At 34.2% G+C, this 26,234-nt stretch overlaps 1 protein-coding gene across 5 annotated transcripts in view; it reads right to left on the minus strand.

Annotated features, from left to right (window-relative positions):
- The window catches only part of STK3 (serine/threonine kinase 3), a 498,339-nt gene that overhangs the window by 189,747 nt on the left and 282,358 nt on the right, over nt 1-26,234 (minus strand). For all 5 annotated transcript variants that reach the window (XM_031947034.1, XM_031947032.1, XM_031947033.1 and 2 more), the window contains one exon: nt 24,641-24,766. In XM_031947034.1, the coding sequence (XP_031802894.1) occupies nt 24,641-24,766 (126 nt within the window). The remainder of the gene's footprint in view (nt 1-24,640; nt 24,767-26,234) is intronic.

Raw genomic sequence — 26,234 nt, forward strand, 5'->3', positions numbered from 1 at the left:
ATATCCTTGAAAAGCAAAAGTATCTTGATTAGATAAATATTTTCTTTGACTGAAATGAGCCACTTAAAAATATTCTTATGGAAATTGAGTGGACACTCATCAGTTGAAAAATGGCTGAATAAGTTATGGCATATGAAGATTATGGTATATTATTGTTCTATAAGAAACAATCTGGAGAGACTTACATGAACTGATGGTAAGTGAAATGAGCAGAACCAAGAGATCACTGTACACAGCAACAAGATGATATAATGATCAATTCTGATGGACATGGTGAAATGGACAAAAGACTGCCCCTCTCATCCCTGGGTCAAGGGGCCTCAGGCTTATAGGAAAATGTTGCTTAAACTAAATTAAGGGAAGTGTTAGGTTCAGACAGAATGCTTGCCTAACAATGTCAGACATCCTGTAAGCTCCCCAGCATCCCCCTTCTCGAGCGAGAAGTCGAGTCACTGTTGTAACAGCAAGGCAGTACAAGAATTGCTTATAAGCCTGTCTCTAGTTGGGTTCAGGGGCGGATCTCTACTGAGAGTCCATCACGCGGTAAATAAACAATAAATGATTTCTAAATTGCAAACACCTTGGCTGTCCTGAATTTTATTGCCTGGGCTATTTCATGTGGAGGTCCCACTGAGATAAGTCTTTGGCTCAGTCTGATGGCCAATCCCTCTCCCTGGAGGGCGAAAGAGGTTATGGATCCTAGTGGGTGGCTACTGAGAGATGTTCCTTAGCCCCAGTTTCCAGAAATCTCTTTCTGTAGACCAGATGAGTGAAACCCAAATTTTTGAATTCAGTTCAAAATTGGCACAAAACATCTTAAAAGCCAGTTCTGGTTAATAAGATTTTGAGGGGTCCCTGCAGCTGCCTAACTATCCTGAAGCCACCTGTCTGGTCTGGTTAGTACTCCTGTATCTGTAGCAAGTGGGATAAGCTGGACACAGCACTAAAGCCCCCTTGCCGACCTCCACAGGACGCTGTGTATGGTCATGGGTGTCTAAATCTGGATACATCTGGTCTGATCTGATTCTGAACGCCTTTTGGGGGCACTCTTCTAGTTCTGTGTTCTGTGTGATTTGTCTGTCTGTTTTGTTAATTTAAGAGCTCTATTAAGTTTTAAGAACAACGATTAAAAATATTGGGAATTGGTTATTTGAAATTTTACTTGTGATTTTAAACTTTTTAACCTGTTGTACTAATTTGTAAGTAAATGGAACTTGGCCATTTTAAACTGACAGGAAAGTTTTTCCCTTAAAGCAGTTTGCAGAGCCTGCAAGAGTAGAGGGCAATAAAACCTTATCTGATTGAAACTCATGAAGAAAATCAAATTGATTAGGAACTTTGGAATGATTCTGAAAATTGTGAGAAATAATTTTGCTATTGCCTTTGCATGCTAGATCTGTTTATTCTGAGGATAAGATCTTGGAATTTGTTTAAATATTGATACCTTTATTACTAAAGAAAAAATAAGAAAAAAAAAAGCAGTTTGATTTAGTTAAAGAGCAATACAATTCAAGCTCTGCCTAGCCAGATAAGAGAGATGCTAACTGTGGTCAGATAAACACTCAAGCAGAAAAAAAAAGTTTGATTTGATTCAGTTTAAATGTTAACATTGTAAATTATGTTTTATGGAGTTATCTAGCTATTCACTATATTGTGAATCTTAAAAAGTTTTGAAGAGAACTGGAAGAAAGAATGCAGGTGATTTATGAAGGATTGGTTTGTAAGAACAATTAAAGGTTTGCATAATTTTAGGAAGTAAGAGAAAGCTTTTTGGCAGCAGGAAGAAGAAGTGGGGGAGAGAGAAACTGGGAGAGGGTCCTTTGTCTTCAAAAATAAAGATTCAACTTACCCCCCTCCCCACTGCTTCCTGCTACTTTAGTAGTTGAGCGTCTAGTTAGGAAAGTTATTGGAGATTGTTTAAGTATGTAGCATGAAAGAAGGAGAAAGTTGGGAATCTGGTAGACTTGGGAAGAAACTGATAGGCTACATCTTGAGAAGGATTTCCATGTAAGAAATTGAATGGGGAACCTGAGGAAATTTTTGTCCAGGTGTGCAGGAAGAGTGGCCACATGGAATCCTCTCCTCCCCTTACTCCCCAAGTGTGTTCCAGCCGTTTTTTTTTTTTTTAATCAAGTTACTGCAGTTGCAGCAAACTGATTTAAAGGGACATGCTTACTTTTAGGTTAATTGACTGAATATTTGTTTCTTGATACATAATGGTTTTCTTGTTTGAGGAATATGGTCATAAATGTGATCCATACTTTGGTAGAATTATTTCTAAAAGCTTAAAGAATCTTTCAGATTCTCTTATGTGGTATTTGGACATTGTGTATAAGTTTTAAATTGATTGTACTGGGTCATTCTGAGGTTATTTAAAGAGCCTCTGAAAATAATAGTTTTTCTTTGTCCTTTTGAAAATGTTTCTGTTATGGACAATATGCAATTTGGGATATTTTTCTATATATTGGGTATTTTAAAAGCAAACTGATTTGTATGTATAATGTTCACTTATGAAACATCTATTTGGATAACTGTTTAAGTTGTGAACTTATTGGGACAAATTTCTTACTGTTATCACTATGAGGTTATGGTAAAATCTGTTTAGGATTTACCAGAATTTGATTAATGGAATCTGTTGTTGGAGGTAAAATTTCTTGGGCTTATAGTTAATTAGTTGATGTTTTATGGGGGTTTTAAAGCTCCACTCTCTGACAGTGGGACAATTTATTGGAATAAAACTGGATTAAAGCTATTTTATCCTGTATGTGTTGAAGGTTGAGTTTTGACTGCTTATGTTATGCTATAGTTAAGTTCTTGCAATTTTTCCTCCCATAACTGATCTTTATGATCAGAGCAATGGTCAATAGAATTGTTAATGCAATTCAATTATGTCATACCTTGCTGTTTTCAGTCTGATTATATGTAATTATTGTATCCTAAAGGCTTAGGCAAATAAGTATTTAGCCTGGTCATCTGTTTGTTATTGGCTATTTGTATTTTGTTTTTTTTAAGGTTTCTAAATAATAACAGGACAATTAACAGTGGTCTGTGAGACCTAACTGCTGTTAAGACTTGAGATTACAGCTGGTGCCCATCCTGTAAAGCAGTCATCTCTTCACATAGGAAGCTGCTGGCTCTTCATATTTTGCAGCAGTCTTGTGGACCAGTCTTTTTATCTCAGACTGTTCTAACTTTTATATGTTAGATTTGTGTCAAATCACGGATATTGACTTGCTTCTGGGATCTTGATCAGCTTTGATTGCCAGCATGGCACACTCACCCTCTGCATGGACTGAGAGCCACCGACCATCTTCACCAAGATGCAGATTTGACTGAGAAGCTTTGTCCCCTTACAACACCTGATGGACTGATATTGGGGACTGTGGGAATAGTTGATGACTGACTTAAACCTGGACTGAGTCATCTGTTACTTAGAATTCATCAGTTCTCTCTCTCTCTGGAGATAGCATTTTTCATCACACATCCTGTGGAAGTCTTGGATCACTATATTGATAAAATTAATTTTTAAAATAATTTTTATATCTTTCCAATATATTATAATTTTTTTTACAAGTAATCATTAATACAACATTACTGTTACTGTATAAGTGATGATCTTCTGATTCTGCTGTCTTCACTCTGTTCCACAAATTTAGGTTATTTAATCTCAAGTAGATCCTAACTCCTTTACAGAAATCCTTTCAATCTTTGCTAATAGATTCCATATAATAATCTTCAAAGTGTCTCTTCTATACTATATCTTTTTTTTCCCCAAGCCACACACTGCCATATACTTCACAACTAATGGATAGAAAGAAACTATTATTAGTTCCCTTTCCTCTAATATCAAACAATTTTTCCTTTTTCATTATCACCTCCATCTCTATCTTATTATCTCCATCTTTGTTATATAGTCTTTGAGGAAAAGGTGATCTATTTCCTTTCCAAGGTCAACTCTTCAACTTGTGCTCCTGCTCCTATTCATTCCTTCATATCCTTCATCCCATTAAGTTTACAAGCTTGTCCCATCATACATTCTCTTTTTTCTTTTAAATTCAAACTCTCTTTATTTAGAGGCTCCTTTTTTGTTCCTAATAAACATACCCCTATCTTTCCTTAAAAAAGCTTCACTTCACCTTGTTATCCTCTCAAACTACTGTCCTGTAAGTACCACAGTACAATGGAAACAGAACTAACTTTAAAGAACTTATATTTAAATTCCACCTTTGACTATTAATACCTATTGAAGCCAGTATAAACCACTTGACTGCTTTGAGACTTAGTATGCTCTTCTGGAAAATGCAGTATAAGAACTAGATGGAAACTAAAGCCCTTTCCAGCTTTGAATCTATGACATTACTTCCTTTCATAGCTTAATAGCTAGAAAAGGTTTTCTATACTCATTTTCTGTATTCATTTCCTACCATTTCTCTAATTTTTTTCATTTAATTTTTTTTGGAAAAATTTTTAATTTTATTAATTCACCAATATTTCCCACCCTGTACACCCCAATCCCTCCTTTGGAACAAACAATTAATCAAGATGAAGCAAAAAAGCAACCATATATGACAGTATATATAGTATTCCACAGAGATCATCCCTACCACACAGAAAACAATTAAACATGCTTTTTGATTGATTTATTGTAGAGAGCCAGAACTCTGGAGAAGTATACTTGAAAGAAGTATACTTGAAACAAGGTGTTAACTCAGAAGAATTGATGATGCAATGGTTATCTAGTTTACATATTCTTAGTACTTAGCATAGTGATGTAATAGTTCTCTAGTTCACACATGTTCAGTATGCTGTAATGATGTAATTGTAATAGGGTATATAAGAACTGTGGACAGGAAGTCAGACAGAAGTCAGACTGGCAGACAGGGTCAGACTATGACAGACACAGACTTGTGTAAGAGACAATAAAGACTTTGAACTCTATTCTTGTCCATTCTTATGGTGTCTATCCTGCTGAGACCAAGGCCCTTCCGGAGGACCTCCAGAAAGCTAGTCTGAACATTACAATTTATTAAGATGATTTTCAGTCTTTTCTCCATTACAATCTGGCTTCCAAACCTATTACTCAATTGAAACATCTCCACTACAACCAAAATCTCTTAAATGTTCTATAATTTAATCTAATGGCCTTTTCTTGGTTCTTATTCTAGTTAATGTCTCTGCAACTTTTGACACTGTCGACCATTTTTTCCTTATTATTACTGTATGATTTCAGGGAAATCACTTTTCCTCTCTGAGCATCAGTTTTCTCATATATAAAATGAAAGAGTGGAACTAAATGGAATTAAACTAAAATCTCTGAGGTCTCTTAAAGTTCTACTTCCAGGATCCTATATCTATATTCACACTCATTCTATAGGCATCTAACAGCTCCCTATAAGCTTCCTCTAAGAAATCATTTTCCATCTCTCACCTATTAAGCACGAGTGTCCTCCAAATTCAGTCCTAAATACTCTTCTTTTTTTTTTCTGCCTTCTTTCATGTAGGGATTCCATAAATTTCATGAATTTACTATTACTATGTGGATAACTTCCAGATCAATACTTTAAACCTTATATATCCCCCTAGACTCCAGTATTCCATTGCCAACTCTTATTGAACATCTCCAAATAGATTTGGATTGACAATGATAACTCAAACTCAAATGTAACTCATATTTTCCTCTACATTTAGGCATCTCTCAAGCTTTCCTTTTTGTTTCTGTGGAAGACACAACCATCTTATTTATATTTGTAACCTTGTAGTCACTCTCAAGTCTTCATTCACCCCCATATTTTGCATCCAATTAATTACTGAGTTGTTGATTCTAACTTCACATCTCATTACTCCGAATAAAACCCTAAATACCCCCAATTTAACCTATTACATTAGCTTTCTAACTAATGTTTGTTTTAGAATCTTTCCTTCTTCAACCCATCTTCCACAAAGCTATTATATAGCTATTATTAGAACACAGATCTCACCATATAAACCTCCTACTTCAAAAACTCTTGTTAGTTCCCTATGACTCTTGTAGAGAGGTACAGACAGTGGGGGAACTCTGGGTGAAGTATAAGACCCTTCCACCCCGAGGGAACCTGCTAACAATGTCTAGTTGGGCTCCCCATCTACCCTAAAGGCTCTTGGCTTTTCTGAAAAGTTAGGGATGCCTGACAACCAGCAGAGGTGGCAACTACATATAATAGCAAGTTGTTTATGTGGTCCCATGTGCGCAGTATATACTTAGCACATGCCTAGTGTTGTTTTGTTTATATAAGGGTATGAAGGTATAAAAAGTTTGGGAATAAACAAACTCCATTTTTCTATCATCCTCAGGAGTCCCACCTCATCACTTCTCTACTAGGAAAGTATATTTTAATCACCCTGGCATGGGAGATCTAGAAAGCATGGTTCATTTTTATCACCCCAACAGGGAATCTAGAAAGCATGGTTCATTTTATCACCCCAACTTAAGGGTTTTAGAAAGCAGGCCACAACAGACTCTAGCAACTAAATACAAACTCTTTAGTCTGGCATTTAAACCCTCCATTCTGGTTTCCAGCTATCTTTCTTACTTTTTCATTTTTTTTTTTTCTTTTCAAAAAAACTCACCTTTGGTAACTATTTTCCAGACAAATTGGCAAGTTAATTTTTGCCCAAACTGAGTATGCTATTCCTCATCATTGTGACTAAATAAGTTTCTCCATACCTGCAAAACACTTCTCTGCCCCTTAGAATCCCAGTATTCCAGTACCTTCTTATCTTTCCTCTGTAAAAGGCTTTATTATTTGTTCAAAATAAGAAGTCTTCTTATTGCTCTAATATTCTCCTACTTTAACCTCAGTTACCAACACTAAGGTAAAATATTCTGATAAGTAAAGAATAATTTTTTTAAAGCAACACATGTTCCTTGTTATTTTAACAGTTAAGAATTACTGGCCAGAAGTGCTAGGTAGTAGACCAACAAAAGTAGATTATATTAACGTACACACGTTAAGATAAACTGTGTTGAAAATTGTTTGGATTATGTGAAAGCAATGAATGGTTAATTCATTGTTAATTGTTGGTACTTCTTTTGTTTAAGTTCTACAAGAAAAATTTTCCAATAGACTTTAGTGTCTTTCCTATCTATCTCGCCTATCTCTACCTCCCCCCAAAAGCACTAGAACATATTTTTCCCCAATGAAATATTCTATTTTATATCTGTAAGGAAATTTAAAGGAACACATTATGCATTTGTCTAAGTGTTGTGATATAAAGAATATGGAGTCAGAGTCCCTAGGTCTCCCTGGCTTTGTACTTGCTTCCTACCTTGTGTGACCTGTCAGGACCTCAGTTTGCTCATATACAGAATGAATGTGGCTGATCTTGTTCATCTCTAAAGTCCTTTCTAATTATAAATATATGAACCTTTGAAGCTCTTTTGATACAATATTTTCTGAGCTGAAAAGTCATCATCAAATAAAGGTAAAATCAAATCACAACAAACTTCAAGGGATGAGTTTAGGGCAGCAATTTCTAGTTTCAGATGATGTGTATGGGATACAGCACCGAATGATGAAATTGATATAGGCACCAAATGTTAGGATTTGGTCATGTGATGAATTCACAATGGCCATTCTCTTCAGCAAAAGACAGGTTTACTTAGGAGAAGAGGTCATAGACAAAATGAAGAGATACAACAGATATCAGGATTGGTAAATATAAAATAGACTTGTGAGAGCACATAACAAGGAAAGGAGTTTTAATAATTAACAATGGAAAAGACAAATTTCCTAGTGGAGCTCACAATTAACCAGGAGAAACTCCATGAGTTTGGAATATGACCTAAATTGGCAGGCTAAATCCATAGAAGAGCTTAGCATCTTAAAAGCTTTAGTTAGCTATAAGGAAAAAGATGAGGGGAGGTGGGAATGAAAGGAAAGACACTTTTAGGGTTTAATACCAAGATGGATTGACCCAAAAGGGATTTAGCAAAGATGGCGTGATAAACATGATTAAGAGGGGAAATTTACTCTGAGGTTTGACATAACTTGGCTTTCTGACAGGACATAGCAAGGTGGGGCTACCCACAACTTTCACAGAGAGTAGAATTATAAGATTGAACTGATCCCCATCAGTGATCTACCTTCCCCCTTCTTGCCTAAGGGACTAATTTCAGGCTCTTTCTGCCAACCCCAACTAATGACACAGGATCTCATCACAAGGTATGTACAAACTGTTCTGCTGTCATGAAATTTTGTTAAAGTGAATACATTACTAAAATCTCATTCTCACATTGTAGGATCCAGAGATAAAACAAGATGAGTCCAAGATAGTCTAAACCACAGGTAAGTCTCTGGAGTAAATGTAATCCTTATTTAAGTTTTTAGGTCTTAAGATATGGAGTTTGGGGGGGGGGGGGTTAATAGTTTTTGAGTTGTTAGAAAGCGAGAGGTAGAGACTGATATAGGGATTATTATTCTATGGTAGGATCAAAAACAAACAAACAAAAAAGTTGAAGTGTTTATATTCAGCTCAGCTTTCCTCTCCTTGCCTCCTTGCCTGCAATACATCTAGCCAACATATTTCTTACATTACAATGTCCTATTTTAATGCCTCCATGGAATACAGGTTCCTAAAGATTTAATATCAGCAGAATGCAATCTCTGGTCATTCAATACAATTCAACAAACAATTATCATGTTCCTTCAATGTATATAAGGTATTAGGAGTAGGAAAACAACAACAAAAACAAAAAATCCCTTCCCTGAAGAATATTATATTCTATTGAGGAACCAATTTATACAAAAGGCACAATAAGGACACAGAAAAGGCATACAGAAAATATAGGAAGACTAAAACAATTACAACAGGATATTCTTGAAGGCTTCATAGAGAAGGGGCACTTAAATTGAGCCCTGAAGGAAGAACAAGATTCTAAGAGACTTAAGCGTATATTCTGGGCACTGGTAGGCTTTGGAAGAGGCATGGAGGAAGGAAATAGAGTATAATTTTTGTAGAAAGATTAGTGGTCCAATTTGGCCAAACAAAAAGAATGAAGAAGAAAGGTATTGAAGAGATTTGGGTTCCTAAAGGTCAGGGAGCCAAATGATGAGGTCTGGTGCAGGGCTGGGAGTTCTGGGAACCCCTTTGGTTGGCACAGAGGTCCTTCATAAAGGAATTTATGAACCCGAAATAAACTTCTTTTCTCAGTCTAGCTTATGAACCCGAAAAGCTAGACTGAGAAAAGAAGTTTATTATTGGCATTAGGAAGTCAGTCTTCCCTAGAAAGACTGAATTCCTTGGTGGCAAGTTCCCAATAGAGAAGCAAAGATTCTAGTGGAGGAGTCTTAGCAGAGAGTTTCTAGCAGAGAAATCCTGTAGCAGAGAAAGTGAATAAAATCTTACAAGAGAAATAGGTGAGAAAGATAAAGAAGGGGAAATGCTGAAAGAGAATATCATTTCAGTGGGCAGAGGGTTGCTGCTGAGCAAGCTACTTTAAGCCTTCTGCAAGAAGTGAGTCCCAACTTGGCTCTTTGAAACCTAGGCTAGAAGCTGGGGACAGCTCTTGATGGGGTCTGGGTGCAGTTTGAGCTGGAATGAGAATCGAAAATCTTAGAATTGAATGAGTGTCTCTGGGCTAATCTCCAATTCAATAGAGTTAGGAGTGGTCCTGGACTCAACTAGTCCCATCCAGATAACAGAATGAAAACCACTTTATCTTGATTCCCTGGAGCAGGTTTCTCAAGGGAGAGCTTAGCATTCCCTCCCAAAGTCAGAGAGAGAAAGAGAGAGAGTCTCAGGGCTCCCCTCGTCAGTATGAAATAAAGTTTAGTAGGAACCAAACTGAAAAGGCTTGCAGGGGTCCTCAAACTACGGCCAACGGCCAGATGCAGCAGCTGAGGACATTTATCCCCCTCACCCAGGGATATGAAGTTTCTTTATTTAAAGGCCCACAAAACAAAGTTTTTGTTTTTACTTTGGCCTCCAACAGTCTGAAGGACAGTGAACTGGCCCCCTATTTAAAAAATTTGAAGACTGCTGTATACACCTGGCAATAGACTATTTCTATCATTCAAGGAGACTTTGCATTTCCCCGTTCCTCCCCTCATCCCCTACTCCTTCCCTCCCCCAAGTAATAATTCCCTTGATATTCTTGACCTTTTTTTCTCCCAAATGAATTTTGTTGTTTATTTTCTACTTCCATAAAATATTTTTTTAGGCAATTTGATTGATATGGCACTGAAAAAACATATGAATTTAGGTAAAATTATCATTTTTATTATATAGCTTAGCCATATAAGGAATTGATATTTTTCCAATTGTTTAGATCAAACTTTATTTGTGAGGAAAGTGTTTGGTAATTGTGTTCATCTAATTCCTGGTTTGTCTTGACAGGTAGACACCCAAATATTTTATTTTATCTACAGTTATTTTAAGGAGAATTTCTCTTTTTATCCCTTGCAGCTGGGCTTTGTTGATAACATATACATATGAAGATGATTTATGTAGGTTTATTTTATACACTGCAGCTTTGCTAAAGTTATTGGTCCGAGTAGTTTTTTAGTTGATTCTCTAAGTATACCATCATATCATCTACAAAGAGTAATATTTTTATTTCCTCATTGCCTACTCCAATTCCTTCAATTTCTTTTTCTTCTCTTATTGCTAAAGCTAACATTTCTAGTGTTGTGCCACAGTTCTCTTTAACTGTCCTGACTCAGTTTCCCTGTACTAGTTTCCCTGGACTAGTCCTGACTGAGTTTCCCTGAATTGTTCTATCTCAGTTTCCTTAACTGTTCTGCCTCATCCCCTTAGTTGTAAAACCTCCTTCTGGACCATTAAGATGTTAATGGTCCATTAACATTTGCTCTAAGGTTATAAACTGTCAATGTAAGACTTAAGATAAGGGGGAGATCAGACTTCCTGACTCCTAGCTCCTTCTGTCCTCAAAAATTTGTACTATCCCTCTAAAATATTCTAAAAGATAAGACTATCCCAGATACCTCCTTGACATCTTTACTTCAGTTTATTCAGACATCCTGACTCTGGCTTTTAGTAAGAATTTATAGCCTCACCCCCAATCCTGACAGAAACAAATGGGTCTGTGAAGAAGTTTCCAGCTTCTGTCCCCTTCTTTGTCTGTAAAAGGTATTTAAGGATTTGGGATTCTCCCATTCATCACTGGATACTTTGAGATGAGAGTGCTGTCCTGTCAATTATGCTCTCCAATTAATAAAATACTAAAAACTCTCTAATCTCTCTCCTGCCTCAATTTCTCCGGCATTACACTAGTAAAATATTGAAGAAAAGTGGGGATAATCATATGATTTCTGTTAGTTGTTTTTTTTTCTAAATCATGCATATATTTTGTAAATAAAAAGCTATAATAATAATAAAAATAGGGTTAAGCATTTTATTTACTCTTCTAATAATCTAGGCAACTTATATTTTTGAAATATTCATCCATTTCAATTAGACTGTCAAGTTTGTTGGCATATAGTTTGGCAAAATAGCTCCTAATTTTTTAATTTCTTCTTCACTGTGATAAGTTAACACTTTTTATTTTTGTTGCTAGTAATTTGGTTTTCTTCTTTCCTTGTTCTAATCAAATTAACTAAAGGTTGATCTATTTTGTTGTTTTTTTCATAAAACCAACTCTAAGTTTTATTTATTATTTCAATAGTTTTCTTATTTTCAACTTTATTAATCTCTCCTTTGATTTTCAGGTTTTCCAATTTCGTATTGGGGGTTTTAAATTTGTTCTTTTTCTAGCTCTTTTAGTTGCATGACCTCTTCTTATCTACTTATCTATCATGTAAGTATTCAGGGATATAAAATTCCCCTTAAGAACTGCTTTGGCTGCATCCCATGAGTTTTGGTATTGCTTTTTCTTAGATGAAATTATTGATTATTTCTTTGATTTGTTTTTCAATCCACTCATTCATATATATGTATGTATATATATATATATATATATATGTATCTTTTTATTTACAAGATATATGCATGGGTTAATTTTTCAGCATTAACAGTTGGAAAAACTTTTTGTTCCAATTCTTCCCCTCCTTCCCTCTACCCCCTGCCCCAGGTGGCAGGTAGACCAATACATGTTAAATATGTTAAAGTATATGTTAAATACAATATATGTACATATGTCCATACAGTTATTTTGCTGCACAAGAAGAATCGGACTTTGAAATAGCGTACTATTAACCTGTGAAGGAAATCAAAAATGCAGGTGGACAAAAATAGAGGGTTTGGGAATTCTATGTAATAGTTCATAGTCATCTCCCAGAGTTCTTTCGCTGGGTGTAGCTGGTTCAATTCATTACTGTTCAATTGGAACTGATTTGTTTCATCTTATTGTTGAAGAGGGCCATGTCCATCGGAATTGATCATCATATAGTATTGTTATTGAAATATATAATGATCTTCTGGTCCCGCTCATTTCACTCAACATCAGTTCATGTAAGTCTCTCCAGGCCTCTCCGAAATCATCCTGCTGGTCATTTATTACACAACAATAATATTCCATAACATTCATATACAATTTATTCAGCCATTCTCTAATTGAGGGGCATCCACTCAGTTTCCAGTTTCTGACCACTATAAAGAGGGTTGCCACAAACATTCTTGCACATGCAGGGCCCTTTCCTTTCTTTAAGATCTCTTTGGGATATAAGCCCAGTAGTAACACTGCTGGATCAAAGGGTATGCACAGTTTGATAATTTTTTTGAGCATAGTTCTAAATTGCTCTCCAGAATGGCTGGATGTGTTCACAATTCCACCAACAATGTATAAGTGTCCCAGTTTTCCCACATCCCCTCCAACAATCCACATTATCTTTATCTGTCATTCTAGCCAATCTGACAGGTATGTAGTGGTATCTCAGGGTTGTCTTAATTTGCATTTCTCTATCAATCTACTCATTCTTTGCTAAAGAATTGCTTCATTCTCAATCAAATTTTAGTCTATCTTTCCCTACTCCTTTATTTCATGTAATTTTTATTTCATCATGATCTGAAAATGATGAGTTTACTATTTCCATCTTTCTGTATTTGATTGTGAGGTTTTTAATGCCCTAATTCATAATTAATTTTGTGTCAGTGCCATGTACCACTGAGAAAAAGATATATTCCCTTGTATCATCATTCAATTTTGTCCAAAACTTCTTTCTTGTTAATTTTGTGATTAGATTTATCTAATTCTGGGGGGAAAAGGGGGAGATTCCCCACTATATCTTTGTGCAACTGATAACTTATTCTCTAAGAATTTGGATGCTATACCACTTGGCCCCTATAGGTTTAGTATTGATATTACTTTATTGTCTATGATACCTTTTAAAAAGATATGACTTCCTTATCTCTTTTAATTAGATCTATTTTTGCTTTTGTTTTGTCTAAGATTAGAATTGCTAGACCTGCTTTTCTACTTCAACTGAAGCATAATATATTCTGCTCCAGCCATTTACTTTTAGCCTTACTCTGTGTGTCTCTCTCCTTATCAATCATTCCATAAGTCCTATTAGCTGCTAAAATTTGTTGATTACACCTATTAAATTTTTCTCATACCTAATTCCTTTCATTCACCAACCTTAGTTCAAAGCTTCATGTCTCCTCATCTTGACTATTATAACAACTTCCTAAAGGATTTTTCTACCTTCAAAACTAAATTGAATCAATGATCCCATTATTCAATTAACTGACATCTCAAATTCATCTTACACGTCGAGAAAACTACCTAATGCAATGCCATTATCAGAATCTTCCACTACTCCTAGATCTTCAGTGACTCCAAATTTCTTGAGACATAAAAGTGAAATTTCTGACCCTGATATTGCAGACCTATAATAATATGGTTCCAACCTAGAGTAAATTTAGTTTCTTCTCTCCCCTACTTGTATCTTCTTGGTCCCAGAAGACAAAAGTAGTAGCAATCAGAGGAAATTGCAAAGAAGGAAATTTGGGCTAGATACAAGGAAGAGCTTCCTAATAATTAAAGTTGTCCATAAGAAGAATGTGCTGTCCTACATTGAAAAGATGTCTACCACCATTATTATTCAATATTGAATTAGAAACACTAGCCTCGGCAATAAGAGTCGAGAAAGAGATTAAAAGAATCAGAATAGGCAATGAGGAAACCAGACTATCACTCTTTGCAGATGATATGATGGTATACTTAGAGAACCCCAGATATTCCACTAAAAAGCTATTAGAAATAATTTATAACTTTAGCAAGTTGCAGGTTATAAAATAAATCCCCATAAATCCTCAGCATTTTTATACATCACCAACAAAATCCAACAGCAAGAGATACAAAGAGAAATTCCATTCAAAATAACTGTCGACAGCATAAAATATTTGGGAATCTATCTACCAAAGGAAAGTCAGGAATTATATGAGCAAAATTACAAAAAACTTTCCACACAAATAAAGTCAGACTTAAATAATTGGAAAAATACTAAGTGCTCCTGGATAGGCCGAGCGAATATAATAAAGATGACAATACTCCTTAAACTAATCTATTTATTTAGTGCTATACCAATCAGACTTCCAAGAAAATATTTTAATGATCTAGAAAAAATAACAACAAAATTCATATGGAATAATAAAAGGTCGAGAATCTCAAAAGAATTAATGAAAAAAAAAAATCAAATGAAGGCAGCCTAGCTGTACCTGATCTAAAACTATATTATAAAGCAGCAGTCACCAAAACCATTTGGTATTGGCTAAGAAATAGATTAGTTGATCAGTGGAAGAGGTTAGGTTCACAAAACAGAATACTCAACTATAGCAATCTAGTGTTTGACAAACCCAAAGACCTAACTTTTGGAATAAGAATTCATTATTTGACAAAAACTGCTGGGATAACTAGAAATTAGTATGGCAGAAATTAGGCATGGACCCACACTTAACACCGTATACCAAGATAAGATCAAAATGGGTCCATGATTTAGACATAAAGAACGAGATTTTAAATAAATTGGAGGAACATAGAATAGTTTATCTCTCAGACTTGTGGAGGAGGAAGAAATTTGTGAGCAAAGACAAACTAGAAACCATTATTGATCACAAAATAGAAACTTTTGATTACATCAAATTAAAAAGCTTCTGTACAAACAAAACTAATGCAAACTAGATTAGAAGGGAAGCAACAAAGTGGGAAAACATCTTCACAGTTAAAGGTTCTGATAAAGGCCTCATTTCCAAAATATATAGAGAATTGACTCTAATTTATAAGAAACCAAGCCATTCCCCAATTGACAAATGGTCAAAGGATATGAACAGAAAATTTTCAGATGATGAAATTAGAACTCTTACCACTCATATGAAAGAGTATTCCAAATCATTATTAATCAGAGAAATGAAAATTAAGACAATTCTGAGATACCACTACACACTTGTCAGATTGGCTAAGATGACAAGAAAAAATAATGATGATTGTTGGAGGGGATATGGGAAAACTGGGACACTGATACATTGTTGGTGGAGTTGTGAACAAATCCAACCATTCTGGAGAGCAATCTGGAATTATGCCCAAAAAGTTATCAAACTGTGCATACCCTTTGATCCAGCAGTGCTACTACTGGGCTTATACCCCAAGGAGATACTAAAGAAGGGAAAGGGACCTGTATGTGCCAAAATGTTTGTGGCAGCCCTGTTTGTAGTAGCTAGAAACTGGAAACTGAGTGGATGCCCATCAATTGGAGAATGGTTGGGTAAATTGTGGTATATGAATGTTATGGAATATTATTGTTCTGTAAGAAATGACCAGCAGGATGAATACAGAGAGGCTTGAGAGACTTACATGAACTGATGCTGAGTGAAATGAGCAGAACCAGGAAATCATTATATACGTCAACAACGATACTGCATGAAGATGTACTCTGATGGAAGTGGATTTCTTTGACAAAGAGACCTAATTCAGTTTCAATTAATCAATGATGGACAGAAGCAGCTATACCCAAAGAAAACACACTGGGAAATGAATGTAAACTGTTTGCATTTTTTGTTTTTCTTCCCGGTAATCCAATTTTCCCTGTGTAACAAGAAAATTGTTTAGTTCTGCATACATACATTATGTCTAGGATATACTATGACATATTCAACATATATAGGACTGCTTGCCATCTGGGGGAGGGGATGGAGGGTGGGAGGGAAAAATTGGAACAGAAGTGAATGCAAGGGATAATGTTGTAAAAAAAAATTTCCCTGGCATGGGTTCTGTCAATAAAAAGTTATTATTTAAAAAAAAAAAACCAAGAAAAGAAAAGAAAAGAAAAGACATCTACCAACATTAAGGGTCTTTAAGGAAACAATAAATTGCCATGTGTTACATCATAGAGATCTTTTTTTTAAGAAACTAATTTGAGTAAATTCCTATGAGGTTCCTTCAAAATCTCAGATTCTAGGATTAAGAAACTACAAAGAATTACTGCTTCAAACATCCATTTTCTCATCCGTATATTTTACAATGAACTATAGATTTAGAATGATATATATATATATAGAATACCCTTGATGAAAGTATGAAAAAAGAACAAATTGTTTTCTATAGCTGACCTCATCTTCATAATTACAGAACTGATAAAAAGTTAAAGAGAATATAAAAGTTCTTTGTTGATCATAAAAAAGCATTTTGAAATAACAGAGCATCATGAAACCTTTTTTCCACACAGCATCTCTGATTAATATGCTGTCATTAATACGTGTCACCACAGAGAAAATGCCTTATTAACAGGTAAGGCATAAAATGTAATCTGGCTGAAGTTTTTTATCAAGTAAGATACTTTACAAAGAATCTACATGGAAGTTTTCTTATAAAATATTCGCTACAACAAAGCCAACAAACAATCATCCAGCCTTGCTTGAACATTTTCAATGAGGCATGAAGCTGCCACTTTGCAAGGCAACTCATTATACTTAGGATAATTATAGTTGTTAGAAAGTTGTTCATTAAACCAATCCTATATGTGCCTCTTTGCAACTTCTACACTTCTGGTTTCAACTCTTCAATCTAAATGGAATAAATCTAATCCATCTGGAAAATGAAAAGTTTGAGTCCTTTAAAATAGCTTTCATATCTCTTTTGAGTATTTTCTTCTCTAAGTTACCCCCAAATTCTTCATACTCCTTGTATAACATACTCAAGGTCCTTCAGTATCCTAGTAATTTTTCGCTGAATAGCATGCAGTTTATCAACATTCTTCTAAAATACAGTGATAATCCTAGCTTTTGAGATGAGAATTCACTATTTGATAAAAACTGCTGGGAAAATTGGACACTAGGCATAGACCCACACTTAACACCGTACACCAAGATAAGGTCAAATTGATCTGGAAATAAAGAATGAGATTATAAATAAATTAGAAGAACATAGGATACTTTACCTCTCAGACCTGTGGAGAAGGAAGGAATTTGTGACCAAAGAAAAACTAGAGACCATTACTGATCACAAAATAGAAAATTTTGATTATATTAAGTTAAAAAGTTTTTGTACAAACAAAATTAATACAGACAAGATTAGAAGGGAAGCAATAAACTAGGAAAACAGTTTTTACAGTCAAAGGTTCTGATAAAGGCCTCATTTCCAAAATATGTAGAAAATTGAACTCAAATTTATAAGAAATCAAGCCATTCTCCAATTGATAAATGGTCAAAGGATATGAACAGACAATTTTCAGATGAAGAAATTGAAACTATTTTTAGTCATATGAAAAGGTGCTCCAAATCATTATTGATCAGAGAAATGCAAATTAATACAACTCTGAGATACCCCTATACACCTCTTAGATTGGCTAAAATGACAGGAAAAGATAATGACAAATATTGGAGGGGATGTGGGAGAAAACTGGGACATTATACATTGTTGGTGGAATTATGAATGGATCCAACCATTCTGGAGAGCAATTTGGAAGTATGCTCAAAAAATTATCAAACTGTGCACACCCTTTGATCTAGCAGTGTTACTACTGGCGTTATATCCCCAAAGTATATACTGTTTATATAACTGGTGTTATACTGGTTATATCCCAAAAGAAGTCTTAAAGAAGGGAAAGGGTCCCGTATATGCAAAAATGTTTGTGGCAGCCCTTTTTGTACTGGCTAGAAACTGGAAATTGAATGGATGCCCATCAATTGGAGAATGGCTGAATAAATTGTGGTATATGAATGTTATGGAATATTATTTTCCTGTAAGAAATGGTCAGCAGGATGATTTCAGAGAGGCCTGGGGAGACTTACATGAAATGATGCTAAGTAAAATGAGCAGAACCAGGATATAATTATACACTTCAAAGATGATGAATTCTGATGGACATGGCTCTCTTCAACAATGAGATGATTCAAACCAGTTCCAATTGTTCAGTAATGAAGAGAACCAGCTACATCAGAGAGAGAACTGTGGGAACTAAGTGTGGACCATAACATAGCATTTCCACTTTCTGTTATTGTTTGCTTGCATTTCTGCTTTCCTTCTCACATTTTTCTACCTTCTTTCTAAATCCGATTTTTCTTGTGCAGCAAGACAATTGTATAAATATGTATACATATGTTGTATTTAACATATACTTTAACATATTTAACCTGTATTGGACTACCTGCCATCTACGGGATGGGATGGGGGGAAGGAGGGGAAAAGTTGGAACAGAAGGTTTTGCAAGGGTCAATGTTGAAAAATTACCCATGCATATGTTTTGTAAATAAAAAACTATAATAAAAAATAATAATAAAATATAGTGCATAAAACCAAATATAATACTCCAAATGTGGTTTGATCATGACACAGTTAGCATAACTATCATCTCCTTTTTTCTGGAAGCTATGCTGCTCTTACTATAGTCCAATACCACAATAGTTTCTTAATTGCAACATCATATTGCTGAATCCTAGCAAATCTGAGAGAGTTTATTAAAATCTCCCACATCTTTTTCAGGCAAATTTTTGTCCAACCATGTTATTCCAAATTATACTTGTGAAATCAACTTCTAAAACCCAAGCATATGATACAGCATCGATCCATTCTGAATTTCATTTTAATATAGACAAAAATTCATCACTATCTGATCATAATACAACATATAAAAGACAGCCAGAATCTCTAATATTTATATTATTGATGATCATAATAGTAATTCACATTTATACGTAAAGATTTATAATCATCCTATGAAACAGATAGTACAAATACTATTTTTTCCATTTTATAAATGATGAAACTGAGAGGTCAAATATTTGTCCATCACTACCCAGTTAATATCCAATGTGTAATTTGAATTGTAGTCTCCTGAGTCTATATTTAATACTCTTAAAGTTCAATCACTGCTAATCAAAGCAAGTAATTATTTCTTTTTTTAGTTTCTATTTTCCCCAGTTATATGTAAAAACATTTTTTCTTTAAAAATGAACATTCATTTTTTAACATATTTCCTTATGAATCATGTTGGGAGAGAAATATCAGAATAAAAGGGGAAAATCACAAGAGAGGAAAATAGTAGGGAAAAAAAGTGAACATAGCATGTATTGATTTACATTCAGTCTCCAAAGTTTTCTCTCTAGAGCAATTGGCATTTTCCATCCAAAGTTTATTGGGATTAATGGAACTTCTCTTATATCTCTTGCTACTAGGCTTTATTAGTAACATATAAAAATGTTGATGATGTGGGTTTATTTCTATCCTGAAACTTTGCTAAAACTGTTAATTGGACAATTCTCTAAGATTCTCTAGATATACCATCATATCATCTGCAAAACTAAAAAGAGAGTTTTATCTCCTTGTTGCTTAACTTCAATTCCTTTAATTTATTTTAATTTTCTTACTGCTAAACCAAGATTTCTAGTTCAATCATGAATAATGTGGTCATAATGGGCATCCTTGTTTCAACCCTGATCTCACTGGGCATGCAGCTAACTTCTCCCCATTACAAATAATGCTTGTTGAAGATTTTAGAAAGATGATGCTTATCATTTTAAGGTAAACTCCATTAATGTAAACTGCTCGCTAGTGTTTTTATAGGCATGGATGCTGTATTTTGTTTTTTCTGCATCTATTGGGATAATCTTATGATTTCTATTGTCTGGTTATTGATATGGTCAATTATGTCAATAATTTTCTTTCAATTGAACCAGCCCTGAATTCCTGATATAAATCCTACTTGGTCATAGTGTAATACTTAAAATTTTTGCATCAACATTCATTAGGGAGATTGGTCTGTAATTTTCTCTCTACTTTGGCTCTTCCTGCTTTAAATATCAGTACCATATTTGTGTCATAAAAGGATTTTGGCAGAACTCCTACTTAATTTTTCCAAATAGTTTACATAGTATTGGAATTAGTTGTTCTTTAAATATTAGGTAGAATTCACTTATAAATCCATCTGGTCCTGGAGGATTTTTTTCTTAAGAAATTCATTGATGGCTTGTTCAATGTTTCCCTCCCCTCCCCCTAAATTAGGGTTAAATATTTGATTTCCTCTTCTGTTAATTTAGGCAATTTATACTTTTGTAAATATTCATTCATTTCAAGTGGATTGTCAAGTTTGTGGCATACAATTGAGTAAAATAGCTCTTAATTATTGCTTTAAATTTTTCTTCATTGGTGATAAATTTGCTCTTTTCATTTTTTTATGCTGGTAATTTGTTTTTTTTTCCTTTTCCTAATCAAATTAACAAAAGGTTTAAGTATTTTATTAGTTTTTCAAAAAACCAATTCTTAGTTTTATTAATTAATTCAATAATTTTCTTACTTTCAATTTTATTAATCTCTCATTTGAGTTTCAGAATTTCTAATTTAATATTTAATTGAAGGCTTTTAATTTGTAATTTTTCTAGCTTTTTTAGTTGCTTGCCCAATTCACTGATTTTATTCATATTAACTATTTAAAGATATAAAATTTCCCCTAAGAACTGCTTTGGCTTCTTCCCATAGATTTTGCTATGTTGTCTCATTATTTTCCTTCTCTTGGATGAAATTGTTGTTTCTAAGATTTGCTGTTTGACCCACTAATTCTTTAGAATTAGATTATTTAATTTACAATTGGTTTTTAGCCTATCTTTTCCTGGCCCTTTATTGAATGTATTTTTTATTGAATTGTGATTTGAAAAGAAAACATTTAATATTTCTGCTTTTCTGCATTTGATAGTAATATTTTTATGCACTATACTATACATGGTCAGTTTTTCTGTAGGTGCCAAGTACTGCTGAGAAAGAGGTATATACTTTTCTATCCTTATTCAATTTTCTCTGGGGTCTATCATGTTTAAGTTTTCTAAGATTTTATTAATCTCCCTAGTTTCTTTCTTGCTTATTTCATGGTTAGATTTGAGAGGGGGAGGTTGAGGTCCCCTACTAATATAGTTTTGCTGTCTATTTCTGCCAGAAAGTGGCATAACTTCTCTAAGAATTTGGTGCTATACCATTTGATGCACATACACTATGGTATCCTTTAATAAGATGTAGTTTCCTTCTTTATCTCTTTTAATTAGATCTATTTTTGCTTTTACTTTATCTGAGATCAAAATTGCTATTTTTCTTTTTACTTCAACTGAATAATAAAAAATTCTGCTTCAGCTTTTTACCATTACTCTGTATGTATTTGTTTCAAATGTTTCCTGTAAACAAAATATTTATCCATGTATCTATCTGATTCCATTTTATGGGAGAGTTCATCCCATTCACATTCTCAATTATGATTACCAGCTCTGTATTTCCTTCCATTCTATTTTCACCCCTCTATATACTTCTGTTCTCTTTCCACACAATCCATGCCCTCCCTTCTATCTAACATCTCTCTCTTTCTTTTTCCTTTCTACTCCTTCCTTATAGAATAAAGATAAATTTCTATATCCAACTGAGTGAACATGTTTTTACCTCTTTGAGCCCAAAAGGATAAGATCAAGCTGCAGATAATGCTCATCCTTCCCTGTTCTTTCCCTCTACTTTCTTTTGTGCCTCTTCATGTGACTTAATTTACCTCCTTTTGCCTCCCCTTTTCTCTTCTCCTAGGACAATCCTTTTTCTACCCCTAAATATTTTTTTTAATATCATAATATCAAAATCAACTTCTTGATACCCTCTTCTCTTTAAGTATATTCCCTTTAATGCCCTAATAAAAGATACCATTCTCAAGATTTACAAGTATTGTTTTCTATCTAGGGATGTAAACAGTTTAACTTTTAAATAATATATGGGTATTTTTTCCCCTTTCTTGTTCACCTTTCTATGCTTCTCTAGAATCCTATATTTGAAGAACAAATTTTGTTTAGTTTTGGTCTTTTCAAAAAAAAAAAAAAGTGATTTGAAAGTCTCTTAACTCACTGAATATCCATTTTCTCCCCTGAAAGATGATACTCAGTCTGACTGGTAGTTGATTCTTGGCTGTAATCCAAGTTCTTTGCCTTTTGGAATGTTATTCCAGGTCTCTGACCCTTTATTGTAGAAGCTGCTAGATCCCAGGTAATCCTGACTATAACTCCTCAATACCTGAATTGGTTTTTTCCCGCTAGCAGCTTGCAGTATTTTTTCCTTCAGAATACAGATTTGGGGTTTTGCAAAAATGTTTCTTGGGTTTTCCCTTGGGATCTCTTTCCTGAGGTGATGAATGGATTCATTCAATGACTTTTGTCCTTTGATTTTAGTATATCAGTAAAGTTTTCCTTAATGGTCTCTTGAAGAATGCTATTCAGGCTCTTTTTTTTTTTTTTTTTTTTTCCGCATGAACTTCAGGTAGACCAGTAATTTTTAAATTGTCTCTCCTGGATCTATTTTCCAGGCCAGTTTGTTTTTCCAGTGAGGTATTTTATATTTCCTTCCACTTTGCCATTCATTTTATTTTGTTTGACTGATTCTTGATGTCTCAGAGAGTCATTAGCTTCCATTTGCTCAATTCCAATTTTTGATATATAATTTTCTTCAGTTAGCTTTTAATATCTTTTTCCATTTGATTAGCTTTATTTTTCAAGGTGCTGTTCTCTTCATCTGATTTTTTTTTCCCCATTTGGCCACCTGTGTTTTTTAAGAAATGGTTTTCTTCAATTTTTATCCTTCCTTTTCCAAGCTGTTGACTCTCCTGCATACATCTTCTTTCTTTTCCTTTTCTTCTACCTCTCTTATTGCCTTTAAAATTTTTTCTTCTACCTCTCTTATTTGCCTTTTAAAATCCTTTAGGAGCATTTCCAAGAAGCCTCTTTGGGCTTGAGATCAATTCATATCACCCTTTGAGATTTCCCATGTGGATATTTTGTCTTTTGAGTTGATGTTAATGTTTTCCCTGTCATGGTAGTGGCTTTCTATAGTTAAAGGTTTTTTCCCCCCATTTCTTGCTTATTTTATTTCTTTTTTTCTTTTTTCCTATTTTATGACTTTTAAGATTGAATTCTGCTCCTGGGATAAAGGAGTTATCCCAGTTTCTTGTGTAGCTGAGTCCTGGCTTTGAGCACAGGAGCTCCTTGTGTTTGGTGTCTTGCTCTCCAGGCAACCGGCTGGTTTTTCTGGGCTGAAAATTTGTCTTTTGTACTGGGACTGGAGGCTGCCCCACTGGTCATCTCTGCTATAACCAGGATTAAGGGTCTCAATTGCTGATCTGCTGTGATTAAGTCCTCTCACTGGCTTTTCCAGACACTGTCCAAACTGGGCTGACCACCCCTCTCACCCTGTGAGACTGATTTTATTTGAAGTCCTTCTAATCTATCTTGAATTGGAGAATGGTTTCATTCAGATTCTGTTCAGAAGGGAAACTGGAAGAGCTTAGGCAGCTTCCTGGTTTCACTCTGCCATCTTGAACCCTGGGACTTTGACAAAGCAAGTATTAAAAATAGATATAAGTACTCTTAAGATTGTTGCACAGGATGGGCAATCAAAATTACATGGGCCAAAATAGAACAAATCCCTGTATTAAATAATTTCTACTATTATAATAGTAGACGGTATCAGGCCTAGAGTCAGGAAAACCAGAGTTCAAATCCTACCTCAGACACTTAGTAACTATCTGACCCTAAGCAAATCACTTAACCCTTTTTGCCTCATTTTCCTCATCTGTAAAATGAGCTGGAGAAGGAAATGGCAAAGTGCTCCAGGACCTTTCCCAAGAAAATCCTAAATGGGATCACAAAGAGTCAGACATGAATGAATGCATTAAACAATATAGATGAACTAAAACTGATGGATGAGTGATTAATGAAACTAAAAATGGAAGTAGACAAATAAAAGGGACAAATAATCCAGTTCAGTGATACAGTCTAAATTACTGACAGTTATATTATAAAGCCATACTTCTCCCTCTGAGAACAGTGTGATCTTCAGGCATCACTAGTAATTTTTGATATAATCTATGATATTGTGGCTATGGAATAGTGCTAAATTATAGTACTGAAAGTAATTATGATAGTGTATGAGATTTAATTCTTAATTCAACTAATCAATCATGAGCTTATATAATAGTAACAAAAATATATGTACATATCAGTCTTTTTAAAGTTGACACTAACATAAAACATGTCTAGTAACAATTTGGATGCAGTAACAAGACAATTTGGCAATTGTCTTGACCAACTCTAGAAAAATTCTGCTTAGATCAGTATTGGCAAATTGAATCATATTTTGAATAGTAAGGGGCCATGTTTAGTAAAACCAACATTTTTGGGAAAATAATGGATAATTACAAACCGAATTTTCTTCCTCCTCTTCTAGTTCTCTTTGCTGTTCTTCGTGTCTTTTGGCCTTTATGTCCATAGCTTCTGTGATCAGGTCTCTTAGAATTGATACTTGTTTGGCATTCTTGATAAAAGGATGCTAGGAAGGTAAAATTATACAGCATAAATACAACAGATTTTTCTTAATTCCATCTAACAGATGTTAAAAACAACATGTGAATGTAAATCAGGATCATATGCCTCAATTGTAAACATTTTTTAGTATTTTTTGTAATAAAATAATTAAAAGCTTAAGTAACAGAACAGATAATCTTTCAGCTACTCTGGAACTAAAAATTTTGCTTTTGTGTTTTTTAAAAAAACATCAAAATATAGGAAAATGCAACCACGTAACTAACAATTGCATTATACTTAAGGTATAATTGTCCAAAGGAAGTGGGCATTAGATAGTAAATAAAACATAGTAGTGATTATATGACATATAAAAATAAACCTATTCTAATATTCAGTTACAGTATTTAATTAATCTTAACAAGCTGACAGCACAAATTAGTAGTCAAAAGAAGAGCAACCATTTTTGTTGCCTTTTTCAGCAGATTTGTGTTTTAATACATCTTAAGTTATATAATCATTTCCACAAGTGAAATGTGAAACAGTTGAAAAACAGCAACTATTTCTTACAGCAAATAAATACAGTCCTTATTTCAAAACTATGTGAAACTATTTTATTTCTCTTCATCATGCACATAAACAGAATATATGTTATATGTGTACCTTTCCATGCTAAAACTCCCCTAAACTGGCTGTATGGTAATTAAGACATATTAACTCCTATGCCTTTAAAGAACAGTAAAAATCCACTAAGGAAGAACATACAGTTCTAATGGTTGTGTGGAAAAGCAGGAGTGTTTTAGAGGAAGAGAAGGTGAATAATCTAGTTTTGAAATTTTATTTCTATGCTTATATATAGAAGAAGCATTTGTTAATTATATCAGCAAAATTCTTTTAACATACTGCTTAAAGAATTATTACAATATTAAAATCTTCTCAAAAACATTTTCAAAAGGTATAGAAAAGAATATAAATGCTGAAAGAATATATTCCACAGGATATTGTCATGATGGACAAGGGCTGAGAAAAAGGTGTTAGTAATGCCTTTTCAGAAAAATGGTAGAATAATGCAGAGGGGCTACATTTTCTACATAGTCATTTCATTAGTCACAGGATTACGAAATCAAAGATTTTAAGGCAAATGCCATCTAGTTTACACTTTCAGTAGAATATATGTTCCTTCCTTTCTTTTTTCTCAATAGTATTTTATTTTTCTCAATACATGTAAAGATAGTTTTTCAACATTTTATAATACTGTGTTCCAAAATATTCCCTCCCTTCTATTCCTCTTCCCTCCCCAAAACAGCAAACTATCTGATATAAGTGAAATGTGCCATCTTTTTAAACATATTTCTGTTTCTGTCATATTGTGCAAGAAAAATCAGGCCAAAAGAGAAAAACCATAAGGAAAAAAAAAAAAAAAAACACATGTGGGTCCTTAGTGATGCTGCTGGATCAAAGGGTATGCACAGTTTTATAGACCTTTGGACATAGTT

Source organism: Sarcophilus harrisii, chromosome 1, assembly GCF_902635505.1.
Source record: "Sarcophilus harrisii chromosome 1, mSarHar1.11, whole genome shotgun sequence".
In the NCBI taxonomy this organism is placed as follows: domain Eukaryota; kingdom Metazoa; phylum Chordata; class Mammalia; order Dasyuromorphia; family Dasyuridae; genus Sarcophilus; species Sarcophilus harrisii.